The following is a 16,453-nucleotide window of genomic DNA, read 5'->3' as shown; positions in this document are numbered from 1 at the left end:
TTGAGTTGTTAATGCCGTAGATTTGTATGGGTTTTTGGCACAAAACAAACAAAATACTGTGCGTATCGGATAGCCCATATTTCGAATTACAACAAATCATAAATATCGTTATGGTCCTTTATGTACCACTGTTGCTGCATGTTGTTCTTTATGTGTGGTAATGTACGTAATGTTTTTTCGAACCATTCCATTTTTATTATAAGCCTTAGAAATAAGAGGAAAGGCACAATGGAATATTCACGTACCTCTTCCACCCACTGGTGGCAGTGTTACAACAGAAAAATAACTATTTTAAAGAGTCATAAGAGGTGTATTTGTATTTGCCTGTACATGATACATTTGAATGTAGAAATACAGAAATGTTTAATTTGCGTTCTTTAATTAGCTTGAAATATATGTGCATCGATAAGTGTCGAAATGATTTGAGTTCTATAGTTTTGCATTTAATTCTAAAAAGAAATCAGGCATTTTTGCAGCCACCTAAATTTACGGAAGAGCAACTGGTATAAGTGTACAGAGTTTGATGGATGAGGAAGGGTTTTAAAAATATATATATTCTTGAAAAAAATAGTTTACGTTTTCTTTCTCAACAACGTCGGTTGGTTTAAAGGGATAAATATGCCTTTATTTGCGCAGAATCCATTCGACCAAGATGTTGGTAAGTTGAGCACTTCATTTGGGCAATTTGATTCGGAGTGAGCTAACTGTTAGTTAGCTTCATCTTAGCTACCGACAGAACCGCTAGCGAGCAAGCTAACAACAACTAGTCTGGCTACACCACATACAGAAGGGGACACCTTATTTATACATATCATTGGCTACACGTTGACCTTATAATCAAATGTTATATTATCTAAATAGCTAACCAGTTATGTGGTTTGGTAAACTCTCTAAGTCTAACTTAGTAGTCACAGGGTTAGCAGACAGTCATCGGCCATACTACCTATCTAGCTAGCTACCACTGTGCTAGCTATATATGTTAGCTAGCGAGTATGTTAGCTAGTTGTTCTGTAATCAGTGTATTGTAGCTAATCAACGATTTTAAATAACGAGACAGCCTAAACTGCAACAAACTCACATATTAAAAAATAACGTCATGAGCTATCTATCTAGTTAACTGGCCAGATGTATGTTGGATTAGTTTTAGGTTTACTTCAACAAATGTTACATGCAAATCACCCTCTTTCCATGAGCAGTTTATCATCTTTGGAACAAGCTCTCATGGTTCCCTTGTACACTATTATTTGAACTTTGTACAATTACACCTAACAAGCTAGTCACCGATATGTAATGGCTATTTCATAACAAAGAAGTTATAAGGAATAACTTATTTTTAACTGCTTTATTGCTAGTTTAATCATACACCCTCCATAAAAGTAGTAACTGTCAATCCTATGAAAATACAGGCTCAAACTGTTTAAAGCAGTGATAATATGGACAGTACATGCCGAACCACAGGTTCTCTTCTCTCACCTAACCACATGTATCCCGGTGTACCACATTGTCAGAGAAAGCAACCAATGAAACCAATACAGTGGAGGACTGGGCCCTGATCATGGATATCTGTGACAGGGTTGGACATACACCCAATGGGTAAGCTGGAATGAGACTTCCTGTTTCAAAAATAACTTAATTGTTTACTTGGACCAGAGCACTAGCTGCCTGGCTAATTTTCAAGTACTTCCAAGCAATGTTCTCTCTAATATTTTTCGTCACTGAGCAAATCACATGTCTGCTGAGCGCAAACTTGAACCTTGCGAAATATCTATGCAACTTCCGGTGTGCGTTTACTGTGAACACTGAGGCTGTACCAGATTTCAAGTAGGCTACTGTGGCTATTTGATCACAATGTAGGCCTACCAATAAAAAAAACAATGGAGAAAATGCATCACATAACATTTTAACATGGAAATGGCAGTAGCAGCCAATGTGTGTTGTTCAATGTAGGCCTACATTCCATGAGACTTTTGAGAGAAAAACATGCAGGGCTTGACATTAACCTGTTTATCCACTTCAGGCAAGGAGGTGACTGAACATTTAGTTGTTTAATGCAAGAAACCACTTTACAAAATAAAATACATTTTATTCCCAAACCATTATTGCAGAGAATCAGACAAATTATGCTACCCTCTGCCTATTGGCTACTTAGCTTATTCAAGCCTGTCTCAAAATATACACTGCCCCTTTAAGATATAAAGAAAAGCTCTTTGCCTGACTAGCTTTCGAAGATGGCTAGAAATGTACATGTTTTGTGCTCTTGTAGGAAGCAATCATTCCCACACTGCTGACTATAAATTAGCTATAACTGGGCAAATAACTCACTAACTAGCAAAAAATATCAACAAATGTGCACAGATGGCTACGTTCAGCTCTTGCTTTGATCTCAAAACAAGCGCATAATAATCGCAATTGCTCATACTGTAAAAGTGAACTGCACAAATCCATATAGGGCAAAGGTCGGTTCTGATTGGTTATGGCGCATCGGTCTGTGTAGAGTACGAGCCTGTGTCATGCCTGTCAATGCACAGAATCATACTCTGATGCGTTCTGCCTACAACAAAATCTCTTGCATAGTTAGTTTTGCATACTAAGTCTTGCATAGTTCGTTTTTGTTTCCGTATGTTGCATTGAAAGTGGCTAATATTGCATTGATTCGATCACAATTCCCACAGTAAAAGGAAACGTTATGTGTCTTTTTTTTAATGGCGACAACTCTGAACTTCACTCAACTTTCTAATCTCGTGCTTCTCTTATCGGGAACATTGCTTCCAAGTATTTGTAATATGTGAAACTACAGAGTCATACTAGTGTATCAGCAGGTCTCCAGGAAGATTGGAGGGGAGAGGGCTATTTTAATATGCAATTAATAAGCGTATATTGAAGATGACTCATGTTGTAATAACCTACTACTTGTGTGCCATATTAATCGTATGTCTCTACCTGCCTGTCTTCTCCCAGAGCTAAGGACTGCCTGAGGTCTGTGATGAAGAGAGTAAACCACAAGGTCCCACACGTTGCCATGCAAGCCCTCACCGTGAGTGACTTTGTTATTGTGTTATTCAAGACAAAATACATCATTCACTAGACCGTTGGAAAATCCAGTGGGTTTCCTTACTGTATAACAGGTTTATTAATGTATGATTGAGTTCAGCTTAGCCTAGAGCCAATGTAGAAATATATTGGAAAGGTGGGAACCTAGTGCAAGGTCAGGTTTTTCACTTCCTGGTGTCAGGCCCTAGAGGTTGTTGAGTGACTGGGATCATATACACAGGTAATATGAGTCATGAATCCTGCTATATGATGGACAACAGAGTTTGAACAATGTGCTAGAATTTCTTCCGAGTGTGAATTTCTTTATGCACTGTGGCTGGTGGATCAAAAACTGACTGTTGCCCTAAGCCTCAATGACACTCCAGTCTGATTTAATAAAGTATTTGGGAGGAGTGGTCCATCTCCTGCTGCTCTTGGCAGTTCTAGAGCTCTGAGCTCGTAACTCAGTATCATCGCTGTGGGCAGCCTTGCCACAGCACAGTCAGTGTGATGATCCATGGCCCTAGAAAGGTTTTTACTGTTTTGTTCTTTCTGCTGCTCAGTGTTATTATGGAGTGATGATGCTCAACGTCAGAACATGTGATCTTCCTTTCTGACTCACCATCGGGGTAGATGGTCACATGTCTGTCCTATTTTTAGATGTCGCTCTCTTCTCACTCAGTCAACTTTAACCCCCCCAATCATAAAAACATGCATAATTTCACTGGTGTCATATCTGTTAATGTGTTAATCGATTATTAAACTTTGGTGTGGATGTGAATCAAAGCGTTACTCTTGTTTTACTGTGAAGCCTCAAAATAGATCATCCAGGCTGACTACTGGACTAACCTGGCTTTTCTCCCTCTTTTTCAGTTGCTGGCTGCCTGTGTCAATAACAGTGGAAGAATCTTTCACTTAGAAATCTGCTCACGGGACTTTGCCACTGAAGTCCGAGCTATATTGAGCAGGGTACGTAAGCTGTCAAAGTTTTTCTGTTGAAATATGTCTGGTGAATTGATGACGTTCAGACTTATGTACGTGAGGATAACAATCAACTGGCTCTATCAAGCTCTTTGTGTCAATGTTTTGCCTCGCTCAAATAAGTAAGTAGACTAAAAGTAATTACTATTATCCCCGCAGGCCCACCCCAAGGTGTGTGATAAGCTGAAGGGGATGATGGTGGAGTGGTGTGACGAGTTCCAGAAAGATCCACAGCTCAGTCTGATCAGTGCCACCATTAAGTCTCTGAGAGAGGAGGGGGTCGCCTTCCCGTCTTCTGGCTCACAGGTAAAGTAGTCAACAGCCTGGCGTCCATCCCCCTAACCTAGTGTTGCTGAAGATGGCGCCGATAGAGATAACAGCTTTGCTTCAAGTCCTTAGGAAACTGTGCAGTATTTAGTTTTTTTTAATGTATTATCTCTTACATTGTTAGCCCAGAACACTTTAAGTGTTATTACATACAGCCGGGAAGAACTATTGGATATCAGAGAGACTTCAACTTACCAGCACAACTAGCACTACAACCGGGAATACGACTTTCCCAAAGTGGATCCTTTGTTTGCACAAAGAAGGGCGAGGGTGTATGTTTCATGATTAACGACTCAATTCCTTTTGTTCACCTGACCTAGAATTCCTCACAATCAAATGCCAACCGTATTATCTCCCAAGAGAACTCTCCTCGCTAATCGTCACAGCCATATTTATCCCCCCGCAAGGGGATACCAAGACGGCCATCAAGGAGCTTCCCTGGACATTGCAAACTGGAAACCATATATCCTGAGGCTGCATTTATTGTAGCTGGGGATTTTTAACAAAGCTAATCTGAGAACAAGGCTACCTAAATTCTATCAGCATATCGATTGCAGTACACGGGCGAGTAACACACTTGACCACTGCTGCTCTAACTTCCACGATGCATACAAGGCCCTCCCCCGCCCTCCTTTTGGCAAATCTGACCATGACCCCATCTTGTTGCTCCCCTCCTATAGGCAGAAACTAAAACAGGAAGCGCCTGTGCTTAGGTCTATCCAACTTTGGTCTGACCAATCGGATTTCACGCTTCAAGATTTCTTCAATCACATGGACTGGGATATGTTTCGGGTAGCCTCAGACCATAACATTGATGTATACGCTGACTCGGTGGGCCAGTATAGGAGATGTTGTACCCCCTGTGACTATTAAAACCTTTCCTAACCAGAAACTGCGGATTGATGGCAGCATTCCTGCAAAACTGAACGCACGTACTACCGCATTTAATCATGGCAAGGCGACTGGAAACATGACCGAATACAAACAGTGTAGTTATTCCCTCCGTAAGGCAATCAAACAAGCAAAGCGTCAGTATAGAGACAAAGTGGAGTCACAATTCAATGGCTCAACACTTGACATATGTGACAGGGTCTACAGAAAATCATGGATTACAAAAAGAAAAACAGCCCCGTCGCGGACATCGTCTTGCTCCCAGAAAAATTTAACAACTTTGTGCTCTTTGACGACAATACAGTGCCACTTTCATGGCCCGCTACCAAAGACTGTGGGCTCTCCTTTTCCGTGGTCGACGTGAGTAAAACATTTTAACCGTGTTAACCCTAGCAAGGCTGTCGGCCCAGACGGCATCCCTAGCTGCGTCCTCGGAGCATGCACAGACCAGCTGACTGGTGTGTTTACGGACATATTCAATCATTCCCTATCCTAGTCTGCTGTCCCCACATGCTTCAAGAAGGCCACCATTGTTCCTGTTCCCAAGAAAGCTAAGGTAACTGAACTAAAATACTATCGCCCCGTAGCACTCAGTTCTGTCATCATGTAGTTGTCGTGTCTTTGGCTATGCCGGATTAAGTGATATGACATGCTATTCTATAAACAATTTCTCCGTAATTAATATCACCTGATTGAGCTAATCATGTAAATGTAATTAACTAGAGAGTCAGGCACCACAAAATAATATTTATAGAGCTGTTATCTTCCGAATAAACTCTTAAAGACCTAGTAATATTTTACATTCATAGCAGTCTCATCTGAAAGTTGTAAATTCTTGGTTATCTGCAAGAACCCTGGCTAATGATTTGAATCAGCAATACAAAATTGGGTTTATTTATTTACTAAATACTTAACTAATCACACAGAATTCACATACACACAATTCATCATAACTTGATTACAAATTACGTCATAAAGCAAAACGTCCCTAGCGGGCGGAACAGATATGACAACTTGTTACACAAAGGAAAAGGGGCTGGATTGGAGTGAAAGAGCTGGAAGACTGAGAGACACAGGTAGAAGCTGTGCTATCGTAAATACAGTATCTTATGCATTCTAAATTAACGCCCATTTGGAAAAGGAAAATGCAATAAATATTTACTCTGAGCTGCGCTTCAGTAGGTTGGTGGTAGATGGAAGGCCGTGTTGCCAAACCGAGTCCTCTGTCCTTTGAAGAATGTCTCTGGTTGTCAATTGCATACGTTGTAGTAACGTCGTTGTGTGATAGACGGGATACTCTGTCTGTTCCTTCCTAACCTGCGTTTGCAGCTGCGGTCGCTAACTCAACCGCTAGGAGGTATCACTTCTGTAGTGAATAAGAGTTCAAAAGTTCATACCATTCGCAACCAAAGCTCATGCTGATGTTGGCTTCGTTCTGTAGTTCTTATTTTTTTTTATTTGTAACTTTTATTTAACTAGGCAAGTCAGTTAAGAACAAATTCCTATATTCAATGACGGCCTAGGAACAGTGGGTTAACTGCCTGTTCAGGGGCAGAATGACAGATTTGTACCACCGCATATGTTCAATTGTTCGGATTACCAGAATATTGTTAATTTCCCCCCACATTCTGACGTTCCCAGAATCTCTGTTAACCAAGGGTTTTGCAAATGTAACCTTAGTAGGGTAGAGAGAGGAAAAGGGGGGGAAGAGGTATTTATGACTGTCATAAACCAACCCCCCCAGGCAAACGTCATGAAATAGAGCTTTGAGAGACTAGTCAAGGATCTTATCACCTCCACCGTACCTGTCACCCTAGACCCACTCCAATTTGTTTACCGCCCCCAATAGGTCCACAGAAGATGCAATTGCCTTCACACTGCCCTATACCTCTGGACATGAGGAATACCAATGTAAGAATGCTGTTCATTGACTACAGCACAGCATTCAACACCACAGTACCCTCCAAACTCATCATTAAGCTTGAGACCCTGGGTCTCGACCCAGCCCTGTGAAACTGGGTACTGGACTTCCTGACGGGCTTCTCCCAGGTGGTGAAGGTAGGAAACATCTCCACTCTGCTGATCCTCAACACTGGGGATCCACAAGGGTGTGTTCTCAACCCTCTCCTGTACTCCCTGTTCACCCGCGACTGCGTGGCCATGCACGCCTCCAAGTCAATCATCAAGTTTGCAGACGACACTGCAGTGGTAGGCTTGATTACCAACAACGACGAGACAGCCTACAGGGAGGAGGTGAGGGCAATCTGAGTGTGGGGTCAGGAAAATAACCTCTCACTCAATGTCAGCAAAACAAAAGAGATGATCGTGGACTTCAGGAAACAGCAAAGGGAGCACCCCCCTATCCACATTGACGGGACAGCAGTGGAGAAGGTGGAACGTTTTAAGTTCCTCTGTGTACATATCACAGACAAACTGAAATGGTCCACGCACACAGGCAGTGTGGTGAAGGTGGCGCAACTTGGCTTGTCACCGAAAACCCTCACTAACTTTTACAGGTGCACAATTGAGAGCATCCTGTCAGGCTGTATCAATGCCTGGTACGGCAACTTCACCGCCCACAACCACAGGGCTCACCAGAGGGTGGTGCGGTCTGCACAATGCATCACCATGGGGAAAACTACCTGCCCTCCAGGACACCTACAACACCCGATGTCACAGGAAGGCAAGAAAGATTACCAAGGACAAACACCACCCAAGCCACTACCTGTTCACCCTGCTTCCATCCAGAAGGCGAGGTCAGTACAGGTGCATCAAAGCTGGGACAGAGATTGAAAAATAGCTCCTATCTCAAGGCCATCAGATTGTTAAACAGCCACCACTAACACAGAGAGGGGGCTGCCTACCTATGTACTTGATATCATTGGCCACTTTAATAAATGGCACACTAGTCACTTTAATAATGCTACTTTAAGGATTTTTACATCTCATATGTGTGTGTGTATATACTGTATCCTTCACTATCTATTGCATCTTAGCTGCTTTGTCACTGCTCATACATATATTTTATACTTGTATATTTTCATCCTATTCCTTTACCAGATTGTGTGTATTAGGTTTTGTTGTGGAATTTGTTAGATATTGCTGCACTGTCAGATCTAGAAGCATAAGCATTTCGCTACCCTCACAATAACATCTGCTAACCATGTGTATGTGACCAATAACATTTTATATCATTGTATAAGCTGTGGCCAGTCTTCCCTCCCTACTAACTCTGTTTCTCCCGCCTAAAAGAGTTTGGCTATTGTTTTAATTGACCATTTTTCGTGCCAGAGGGCCTCGATGTTATGTTGTTCTTTGAGGGACTATGCGCCTTACCTGGAAAATAGAGCCATTTGACCCGACATTTTATTTTTAAAAATTCACCATCATCTTTCAGTACTCTACCCTCTGATTGTAGCCAGACTCTCCAACAAAACTAAAACAACTGCTATCGCCAACAAAACTAAAACGACTGTTATCGTCTACCTATCTCAAACACAAAGTTCTCCTTGTGACTTCCACTTGTGGTCCCCTGTAACAAATAAGCTCTGTGTGTATACATTCGCTGGCTCCGTGTTGTGCAGTCTGCCTGTGTTCTCAGTGCACTTGCTCACCCATGTGTTGCCAATAAAGAGGAGGAGGGTGGAGCTTGTGTGTCTGTTTTTAAGGCATGAGCGCCGAATGTAATTTCCTCTGATAATACCCCAGTTCTACCTATAAGGGGGATGAGATTTCCTGCTGTGATTGAGGAACAGTCTGGTGCTTATTTGCTTAGCCTACTTCCGAGCTGAAATGGTCGGCTGAGTGTCCTGTTAATAAGTGGCATTGTGAGGTGTTTGCTACTGAAACTACTTTGCCCAACCCCTCTCACAGACAACAGTTTATTCTTCATAGAATGTCACTATATTCCTGTTGTTGGGCTATATTTTTAAGCATATGAAGTGATGATTTATTTGAGGTCCTTTCTTATTCATACTCTTTACTACCACAATATTACATGGAAAGCCTGTAGTACCTATTAATCCCTACAGGTGGCGTCACAAATAATCCAAATCCCCATTTGTTCTGGAAGGCTTTCTTTCTCGCTCTCTATAACCAGCCACCTCTTTGTCAACAGGGGTCCAGCCTAAAGGTCACCACACCTGCTGTTAGTAAACCATCTGACGATGACGACCTTGCCAAAGGTACAGATCCTATCCAACAGATTCTAGAACACCACATTATATTACATTATGAACTGTGCAGGTGGATGAATAAATACATTATTAGAGAGATTAAAACATATGTGTTTTGACCCTCATGCCTTTGTCCTCCTATCTGCAGCTATCGAGCTGTCCCTGCAGGAACAGAAGCAGCATGCTGAGACACGGCCCCTCACCGTGTCCGCCGACCCCCCCTTCAACACCAACGGAGGAGGGGGTAGCAAGGACTCTCGGAAGGTGCGGGCGCTCTACGACTTTGAGGCGGCCGAAGACAACGAGCTCACTTTCAAGACGGGGGAGCTCATTCTAGTCCTGGACGACAGGTAGCTAAGGAAGTGTTGCTATGGAAACCTGAGTCTGACCTATATGATGACCTATTGTATAGGCCAATGTGGAAACCACGCTTCAACTTAATTGTCTTCAGTCATATATCTAGTGCCAACCTTCTCAGGTTCTGCAGTCCTTTTATGGAAACAAAATAAATGGTTTTACTTACAAGAATGTTTGAACTGATAACACCATGTTGCTGCCACAGTGATTCAAACTGGTGGAAAGGAGAGAACCACAGAGGAGTAGGTCTCTTCCCATCCAACTTTGTCACGACCAACCTCAATGCTGAGCCTGAACTAGGTAGGTTCTTCCCCTTTTCCTGTACTGAGGCAGGGAGAATCGTTCTAGTGTTTGGTTTCATGTTTGAAATCCTGACCGTAAAGTGGCTCTGGATAAGTGTGTCGGTTAAATGTCAAATGTAAATCTCTCTCCTAACAGTAACGTATGTGGAGAAGACACCAGCCCCGGAGGAGCCCAAAATAGAAGCCATAGTGGAGTCTGAGCCTGTCTTTATAGATGAGGTGGGTGCTTCTACGTACTGGACCTACTATATTGGTGCTTCCAAAACCACTCGCATGTTGTCACATGTTGCTGATGAAAGTCCAAGGGTGACTTCTAGAGAGTGGCGAGGGGATCAATAAACCCATCAACTTCGGGACACTCGTGACTTGACTGATGCAGTTCATGTTCTACTTTAAAATAATACAATTGGCATGAAATTCTAATGAACAAATCCCCCTCTCACTTTAGAAGATGAACCTCTGTACCAGTGAACATTTATTTGCGAGGTATTTCATCTGTTACTTGTGTCAGGTCTTAATCAGACGTGGCATATATTTAAGAATTCCTCTCCATTCTTTTGTATTACATTGCGAACTCCAAACATATTGTGGTGCGTGTTGGGATAGTGCTTCACTCTGAAGCCTGCAGCCTTGCTGGCTTGGCTGAAGAGTTGGAGAGTTAATTATCCCCTACCTTTGGGACACTTGCAATGTGTCTGTTGGTGGAAATATGCTGCTGCTCACTCAGACAGCCCTGGTTGCCTGCCATTACAGGAGAGGCTGCTGATAGTAGGCCTGTTGCTGCTGTGAAGCCTGGTGCGATGTGCATATGGCGGAGGTGCGCGTGAATGCACAAATGGAAGACCAAGGGGAAGGGAGTGATTTGGGATTCAGCCTATGGCTGTACATACCTGCAGGCCTATATAATTTAGCTTATCCATAGTTGGTTAAATGGGTACAATCAATCAGTCCACCATTCATTTTGATAATTTGACCAATGAAAACCCTGTAGCATCATATGACTTTCTCCTCCCTTCACCTGTCCCTCACCCCCTCTCTCTTACGCTCTCCCCCCCCAGGAGAAGATGGATGGAGCGCTGTATCTGCTCCAGAATACTGACCCTGCTGACGCAGCACCTGACTGCCCAGAGCTGGTCCAACAGGAGGGTATAAAACAATGACTTACTGCTCTTATAAATCTCATGCTCATTGACATTGCAGTTGTCTTGACTATATACTCACTCACTCACACATACTGCAGTTGGCTTGACTACACCACTACACTCACACTGTTTTTGTCTGTTTAGCCTCACTTGATCAATGCTTTACCCTCTCAGGTGCTTGTGAGCAGATGAATCCAATGATTGATGACAAGCTGGAAGACATTGACAGGTAAAGTCAATTTAACTGCAGTATACTGCAGTGTACTTACTCATAATGGACAATATTTCCAATAGTATATTAGAGGCTATACTGCAGTGTTTGCATGACACCCTTTATTTCTATTGGTTAGTCAAATATGTTGGCCAGAGTACATAGTTATTCATTTAGTTATACCTGCTTTATGTTGACTATCTGGATGAGTACCAGGGATCATCACCCTCACAGAACCTTAGTCTTTGTCCTACAAGTGTCGTGATAACCTCTTCTTTTTTTTTTCTCCTTCGCATTGCGGTTCTCCCTCTTTCTCTCTTTTTCCACCCCTCCACCTCACTCGCTCTCCCATCTCCCTCTCTCCCTCCATCCCTGGCAGGCAACACTCTGAGCTGTCTGAGCTGAATGTGAAGGTGCTGGAGGCCTTGGAGCTCTATAACAAACTGATGAACGAGACACCATTCTACACAGCCTACTCCAAACTGCAGTCCCAGCAGCAGCCCCACTACGCACCTGCCTCTCAACTCCCCATGCAGGTCAATTAGGAGAAAGAAACAAACCACTGTGACATACTTTCTGTTCAGGTCACCTTGTACATCCACAACCAGGTGACCTCAGTGAAGGCAGACACTATGCCAGGGTCCATAAAGGCACCATATTCATATGTTGGACTCTGGTAAAAAAAAAAAATCTAATAATTATATTTGGACTATGTAGGCAACTGGATGCCATTTCAGACGCAGACCTTGTGTGACCTTGTGTGTTTTGTCTGCTGTGCAATTTGTCCCTGATGATGGATGTCAGTGTCCCTCCTTGGAGACGTAGACTAATAGGAGACTCCAGTGGTCATGCTTGGACTCTTTTTACCTCCTTGTCACTTTCTGCACAGCTCTGCAAAGCCATTTTAGAAACAAGCTGTCCCTTGTATAACTGCCTGCCTGTAATGTTGTTTCTTGCCAACGTATGCTATATTTTTGTGGAGTAAATCAATATACAGTGAGTGTACTATGAAATAGACCGCTGCTCCACTAGGGAGCCCTAAGGCACTGCATTTCAGTGCTAGAGGCGTCACCCTGGTTCGAATCCAGGCTGTATTGCAACCGGCCATGATTGGGAGTCCCATAGGGCGGCGCACAATTGGCCCAGCATCGTCCGGGTTTGGCTGGTGTAGGCAGTAATTGTAAATAAGAATTTGTTCTTAACTGACTTGCCTGGTTAAATAAATAAAATAAAAATATATTTTATCAAATTTCATATTGAACACGGTCTCTTTATCTCTCAGGGATACCCAGGTCAGGCTGGTGGTTCCTACATACCTCCAGGGATGCCCCAGGGCCCCCCAGGCCAGCAGGCCTACATGGGCTCTGACCAACCCGGACCACTCCAGTCGCTCCCCCCTAACGTCACATCTCCCAATGGTCAGCCAGCACAGCTTCCTTACAGGTAGGCCTCTCCTCTCCGTTGTGAGTTTTTTTGGGGGGGGCATTGCTCCTGTGTTAAGGTTAAATGTCGGCCTTTATGCTTGTGTTAGGCGGTAGGTGGCAACTATTGTACTATTCTGTCTCTTCACTGCAGTTCTCCATATGCACCTGCCGGTTACCCACCACAGATGGGTGTAGCCCCACAGATGGACATGTCGGCCTATCAGAACTCCAACCTGCCACCAGCCTCCTATCAAATGGCTGCTTCATCGCACCAGGCCCCACAGCAGCAACAGGCCTACTATCAGCAGCCTCTCCTGTAAAGTGCAATACAACCAAGGCTGTCTGAGTGAGCAGCAGCATATCCCCACCAACAGACACAGTACAACAATACACAAGTGTGTGTGTGATTATCCTCCCCCTATTTTGACCTTTATGATAAAATGCCCTTTACGTAGTGCACTACTGCTCTGGTCAAAAGTAGTGCACTATGTAGGGAACAGGGTACCATTTGGGACACTACCTAGATGATTGTAACAAAGGTCAGTGGCTGTGTGAGAGGAGGGAGACTACATGCCAACCTACCAGCCACCACAGCCCATTTTGAAGGGATGAACGTTTTAAGTAGAGAGTGTAAAATAAGTCATTTTCCTTAACCTGGTTTGCCTCAAAAACATTTAAGTGGGCAGCTGTCCAGCTGATCATTTCCAAACTGCATCATAGATGGTATGTGTGTGTTTGTCCCTGTTCAGTTTTTTATTTTATATTTTTAAATGTTGATTTCTCTTCACCCTCTGGTCTATCAGGAAATCAGTCCGATTGAAGGAGTCCATGGCTGGCCAGGACAAGTCAATTCTCAATGGAATTGACCCCGACCAGGACTTGTTTTTTTCTATCTAACAGCATCATCCACTTTAGTTTACCCTTCTCGGGGCCAAAGGTTATGAAGTGCTACAGCTATCGGTATTTCTTTCTGTGGTTTAGTCACTACTATAATACCGCAATATAGTTTGATTAATTTCCCATACACTGCCTGCCTTGCAACACCCTTTGGGTGTTTAATACATTCTAGGAGTAAAGCAAAATGTTTAAACATTTTTATTTGTGTGCTACTTCAAGGTGAATTTATCAAATTAACTTGGCGTTAAATAGATTTTGAATTGTGACCATGCAGCCTTTCCAAATTACTGCAGTTGTAGGTTCAATATACATTTTTATACACATTACTTTTTTTGTAATGCAAATGTGATCTAGCCTGGTGCCTGTCTGTTTCTGCTCTCTTGCTAACTCATGGAATTTGTCATGTTTGGCTTGACAATAACAATACTGCAGTTGGAAAGATGGCGCAAAAAGATCTGGGACCAGGCTAAATAACAACATGGCTTTTGGTTAACACAATATTCATGTGCCAAGGCTCTAGGCAACTTCCTGGAGGCCCCACATATACAGTGATTAACAAGATGTAATTGCAAGCTATAAGTGGTTGATTGGGAAATGAGCCTAGTCCTATCTATTTTTCTATGGTCTTTCTTAATTCACTCTTTTGTTGAAAAGGCTTTTGACAATAGACGTTATTAATAGATGTCTGTGATTTATTATATTGATATCTGTCTGCTTTTTATGTTTCTGGGCTGTGAGCGGTCACGTTTTCATAGAAATCTATTTCTCAAACATATTTTCATTTATGCATTATCTTTGCATTGGTATGGCTGTCTGCTCTGCAGTTGGACCTTTAATTTTAATGTTGTAATTCTATTTGTATTATATTTGTTATATTATATATTTTCCCTGGATTATATCCATATGATCAGATAATATTTTATGGTTTCTAGATGTAAGATATACTTTCTGCTTTTAATGCTTTTGTTTTTACTTTATTTGTGTCTTATCCAAAATGCAAGCAGAACAAATAGCTACCGTGACCAACAGCTAGAAATGGGTATTTACTGATAAAGGTGTGGATTGTACAAAGACTAGTAGCTAGAGAACTGTTAAACCTAAAATGTTCATCTGAACTTAATGAATCTGTTGAGTGAGACCGAAGACCAGGATTCTGTTTTTGTTTAATCTGGATCAAGTCAACTCTGACTCATAAGAACTGTCTATGCTTTATTTGTCTTAACTTTCCTCTTAAAAGGTGTTGTGTACATTACATGTAAAATATCTTCTGGCATTGTGGGTATTGCACTTTAACCTTGTTAACATTTTATTTACCACTGGATGCCTTGTTTTTCTTTAGGAATAAGGAATTGACATCTGTATATCTAGAATTCTTTATATTTAAAACATTTCCAGGGAATGTTCCGATTCAGTACTACCGACATAATAACCGACTATGTTTTGTAACATCAAGGTTTCTCTTTATCTTGTGTTATTGTAAAAAATTATTTCGAAACACAGTCGACTAATATTCTTTCAAATAAAATGTACCTGTGTTCAAGGCTCTCTTGTACTGATAATTCTGTTTTTATTCTTGTTGTTGTAATATGTGTTCTCTGAATAGTGTGAAATAATTGGACATCTTGTAAGTGTATGCTGGATGATGGGAGAACAGTTAGTCAATGACACACATGATGTAGAAAGAGAATAACAATAGGCAGTCATTTACAAGGCAGATGGTTGCGGACCATGTTCTCCCATGCAGAAATCATACACACAATGTTCCTGCGTTTTACACATCTGTAAAGGACTTCTTTTCACTCATGTCTTCCGTTTCTTGCTGACCATGTATGGGGTCTTACAATCTATTCGGAAGGGGAAGACGCAACACTATTCATCTTGTACCTGTGCAACTGGAGGTTGTCCCCTATTGTCAGATGTAATGTTCAATGAGTCATGGTGTGTCCCTTCCTTTGGATTCCTTGGTGAAGGGGCTCGGTTCCTTCTGTTAAAATTACCTTGTGTAGGGCTCGGTTCCTTCTGTTATGACCTTGGTGAGGGGCGTGAACAAATGTCTACGTAGGAAGAAGAATCACTATATGAAGAATCTCTCCACAGTCTCACTGTGACCAGTGATGCATGAGCAGTCACCTCTATAATTGTTACTAGGAGACACAATGTTTTATTCAGTGAGTGTTTTCTTTGAGTTCACAATTTGACCACTGAAGAGCTGAACTAGTAATATTCTAGCACAGAAGCTGAAGCTTTAACAATCCTGGTGTCCTAAGTGCTCCAATTTATTTTGTGAGCTGTCTTTGGGTCTTACTCGCTTAACTTTCCATTGGCAGGATACACATACTCTATTGGCAGAATACATTTCTTTACTCTTTTTTTTCCCACTCAAAGATAGACTGAAGCTAAAGGTCCAGTGCACTTTTTTGGTTACTACATGTTTCCATGTGTTATTTAATAGTGTTGATGTGTTCATTATTATTATTCTACAATGTAGAAAATAGTTAAAATAAAGAAAAACCCTGGAAGGAGTAGGTGTGTCCAAACATTTGACTCGTACTGTATGTCTTTTCTTATATTTCCCCCCTGTAAGACAGAGCACCAAAGATGAATTTATATTTTGTGGAAACCTAAGGGACAATAGTTTCATTATTTTATCAGCTCTCACATGCAGAGTCTAATCCCCAAATATATTTCAGCACAATTTATTGTTTTCATATTTAAT

General features: G+C 42.0%; 1 protein-coding gene across 1 annotated transcript; it reads left to right on the top strand.

Annotated features, from left to right (window-relative positions):
- The first annotated feature begins 472 nt into the window (after positions 1 to 472).
- Positions 473 to 16,256, top strand: LOC139400814 (signal transducing adapter molecule 2-like). Its single transcript, XM_071145440.1, has 14 exons — positions 473 to 658; positions 1,509 to 1,593; positions 2,959 to 3,034; positions 3,904 to 3,999; positions 4,171 to 4,317; positions 9,347 to 9,413; positions 9,553 to 9,754; positions 9,967 to 10,061; positions 10,200 to 10,282; positions 11,122 to 11,209; positions 11,380 to 11,434; positions 11,796 to 11,952; positions 12,699 to 12,859; positions 12,992 to 16,256. The coding sequence occupies exons 1-14, from the start codon at positions 619 to 621 to the stop codon at positions 13,158 to 13,160; spliced, it is 1,521 nt and encodes a 506-aa protein (XP_071001541.1). The 5' UTR covers positions 473 to 618; the 3' UTR covers positions 13,161 to 16,256.
- Positions 16,257 to 16,453: the final 197 nt, after the last annotated feature.

The sequence above is a fragment of the Oncorhynchus clarkii genome, chromosome 3 (genome assembly GCF_045791955.1).
Source record: "Oncorhynchus clarkii lewisi isolate Uvic-CL-2024 chromosome 3, UVic_Ocla_1.0, whole genome shotgun sequence".
Lineage (NCBI taxonomy): Eukaryota > Metazoa > Chordata > Actinopteri > Salmoniformes > Salmonidae > Oncorhynchus > Oncorhynchus clarkii.
Note: the sequence above shows the minus strand (reverse complement) of the source record. Positions and strands in the feature narration are given on the sequence as shown.

Coding starts and splice junctions, on each gene's coding strand:
- LOC139400814 (XM_071145440.1), top strand. CDS start 619: ATGCCTTTATTTGCGCAGAATCCATTCGACCAAGATGTTG. Junction 4,000..4,170: donor TCCGAGCTATATTGAGCAGG/GTACGTAAGCTG, acceptor TTATCCCCGCAG/GCCCACCCCAAGGTGTGTGA. Junction 11,953..12,698: donor CCTCTCAACTCCCCATGCAG/GTCAATTAGGAG, acceptor TTTATCTCTCAG/GGATACCCAGGTCAGGCTGG.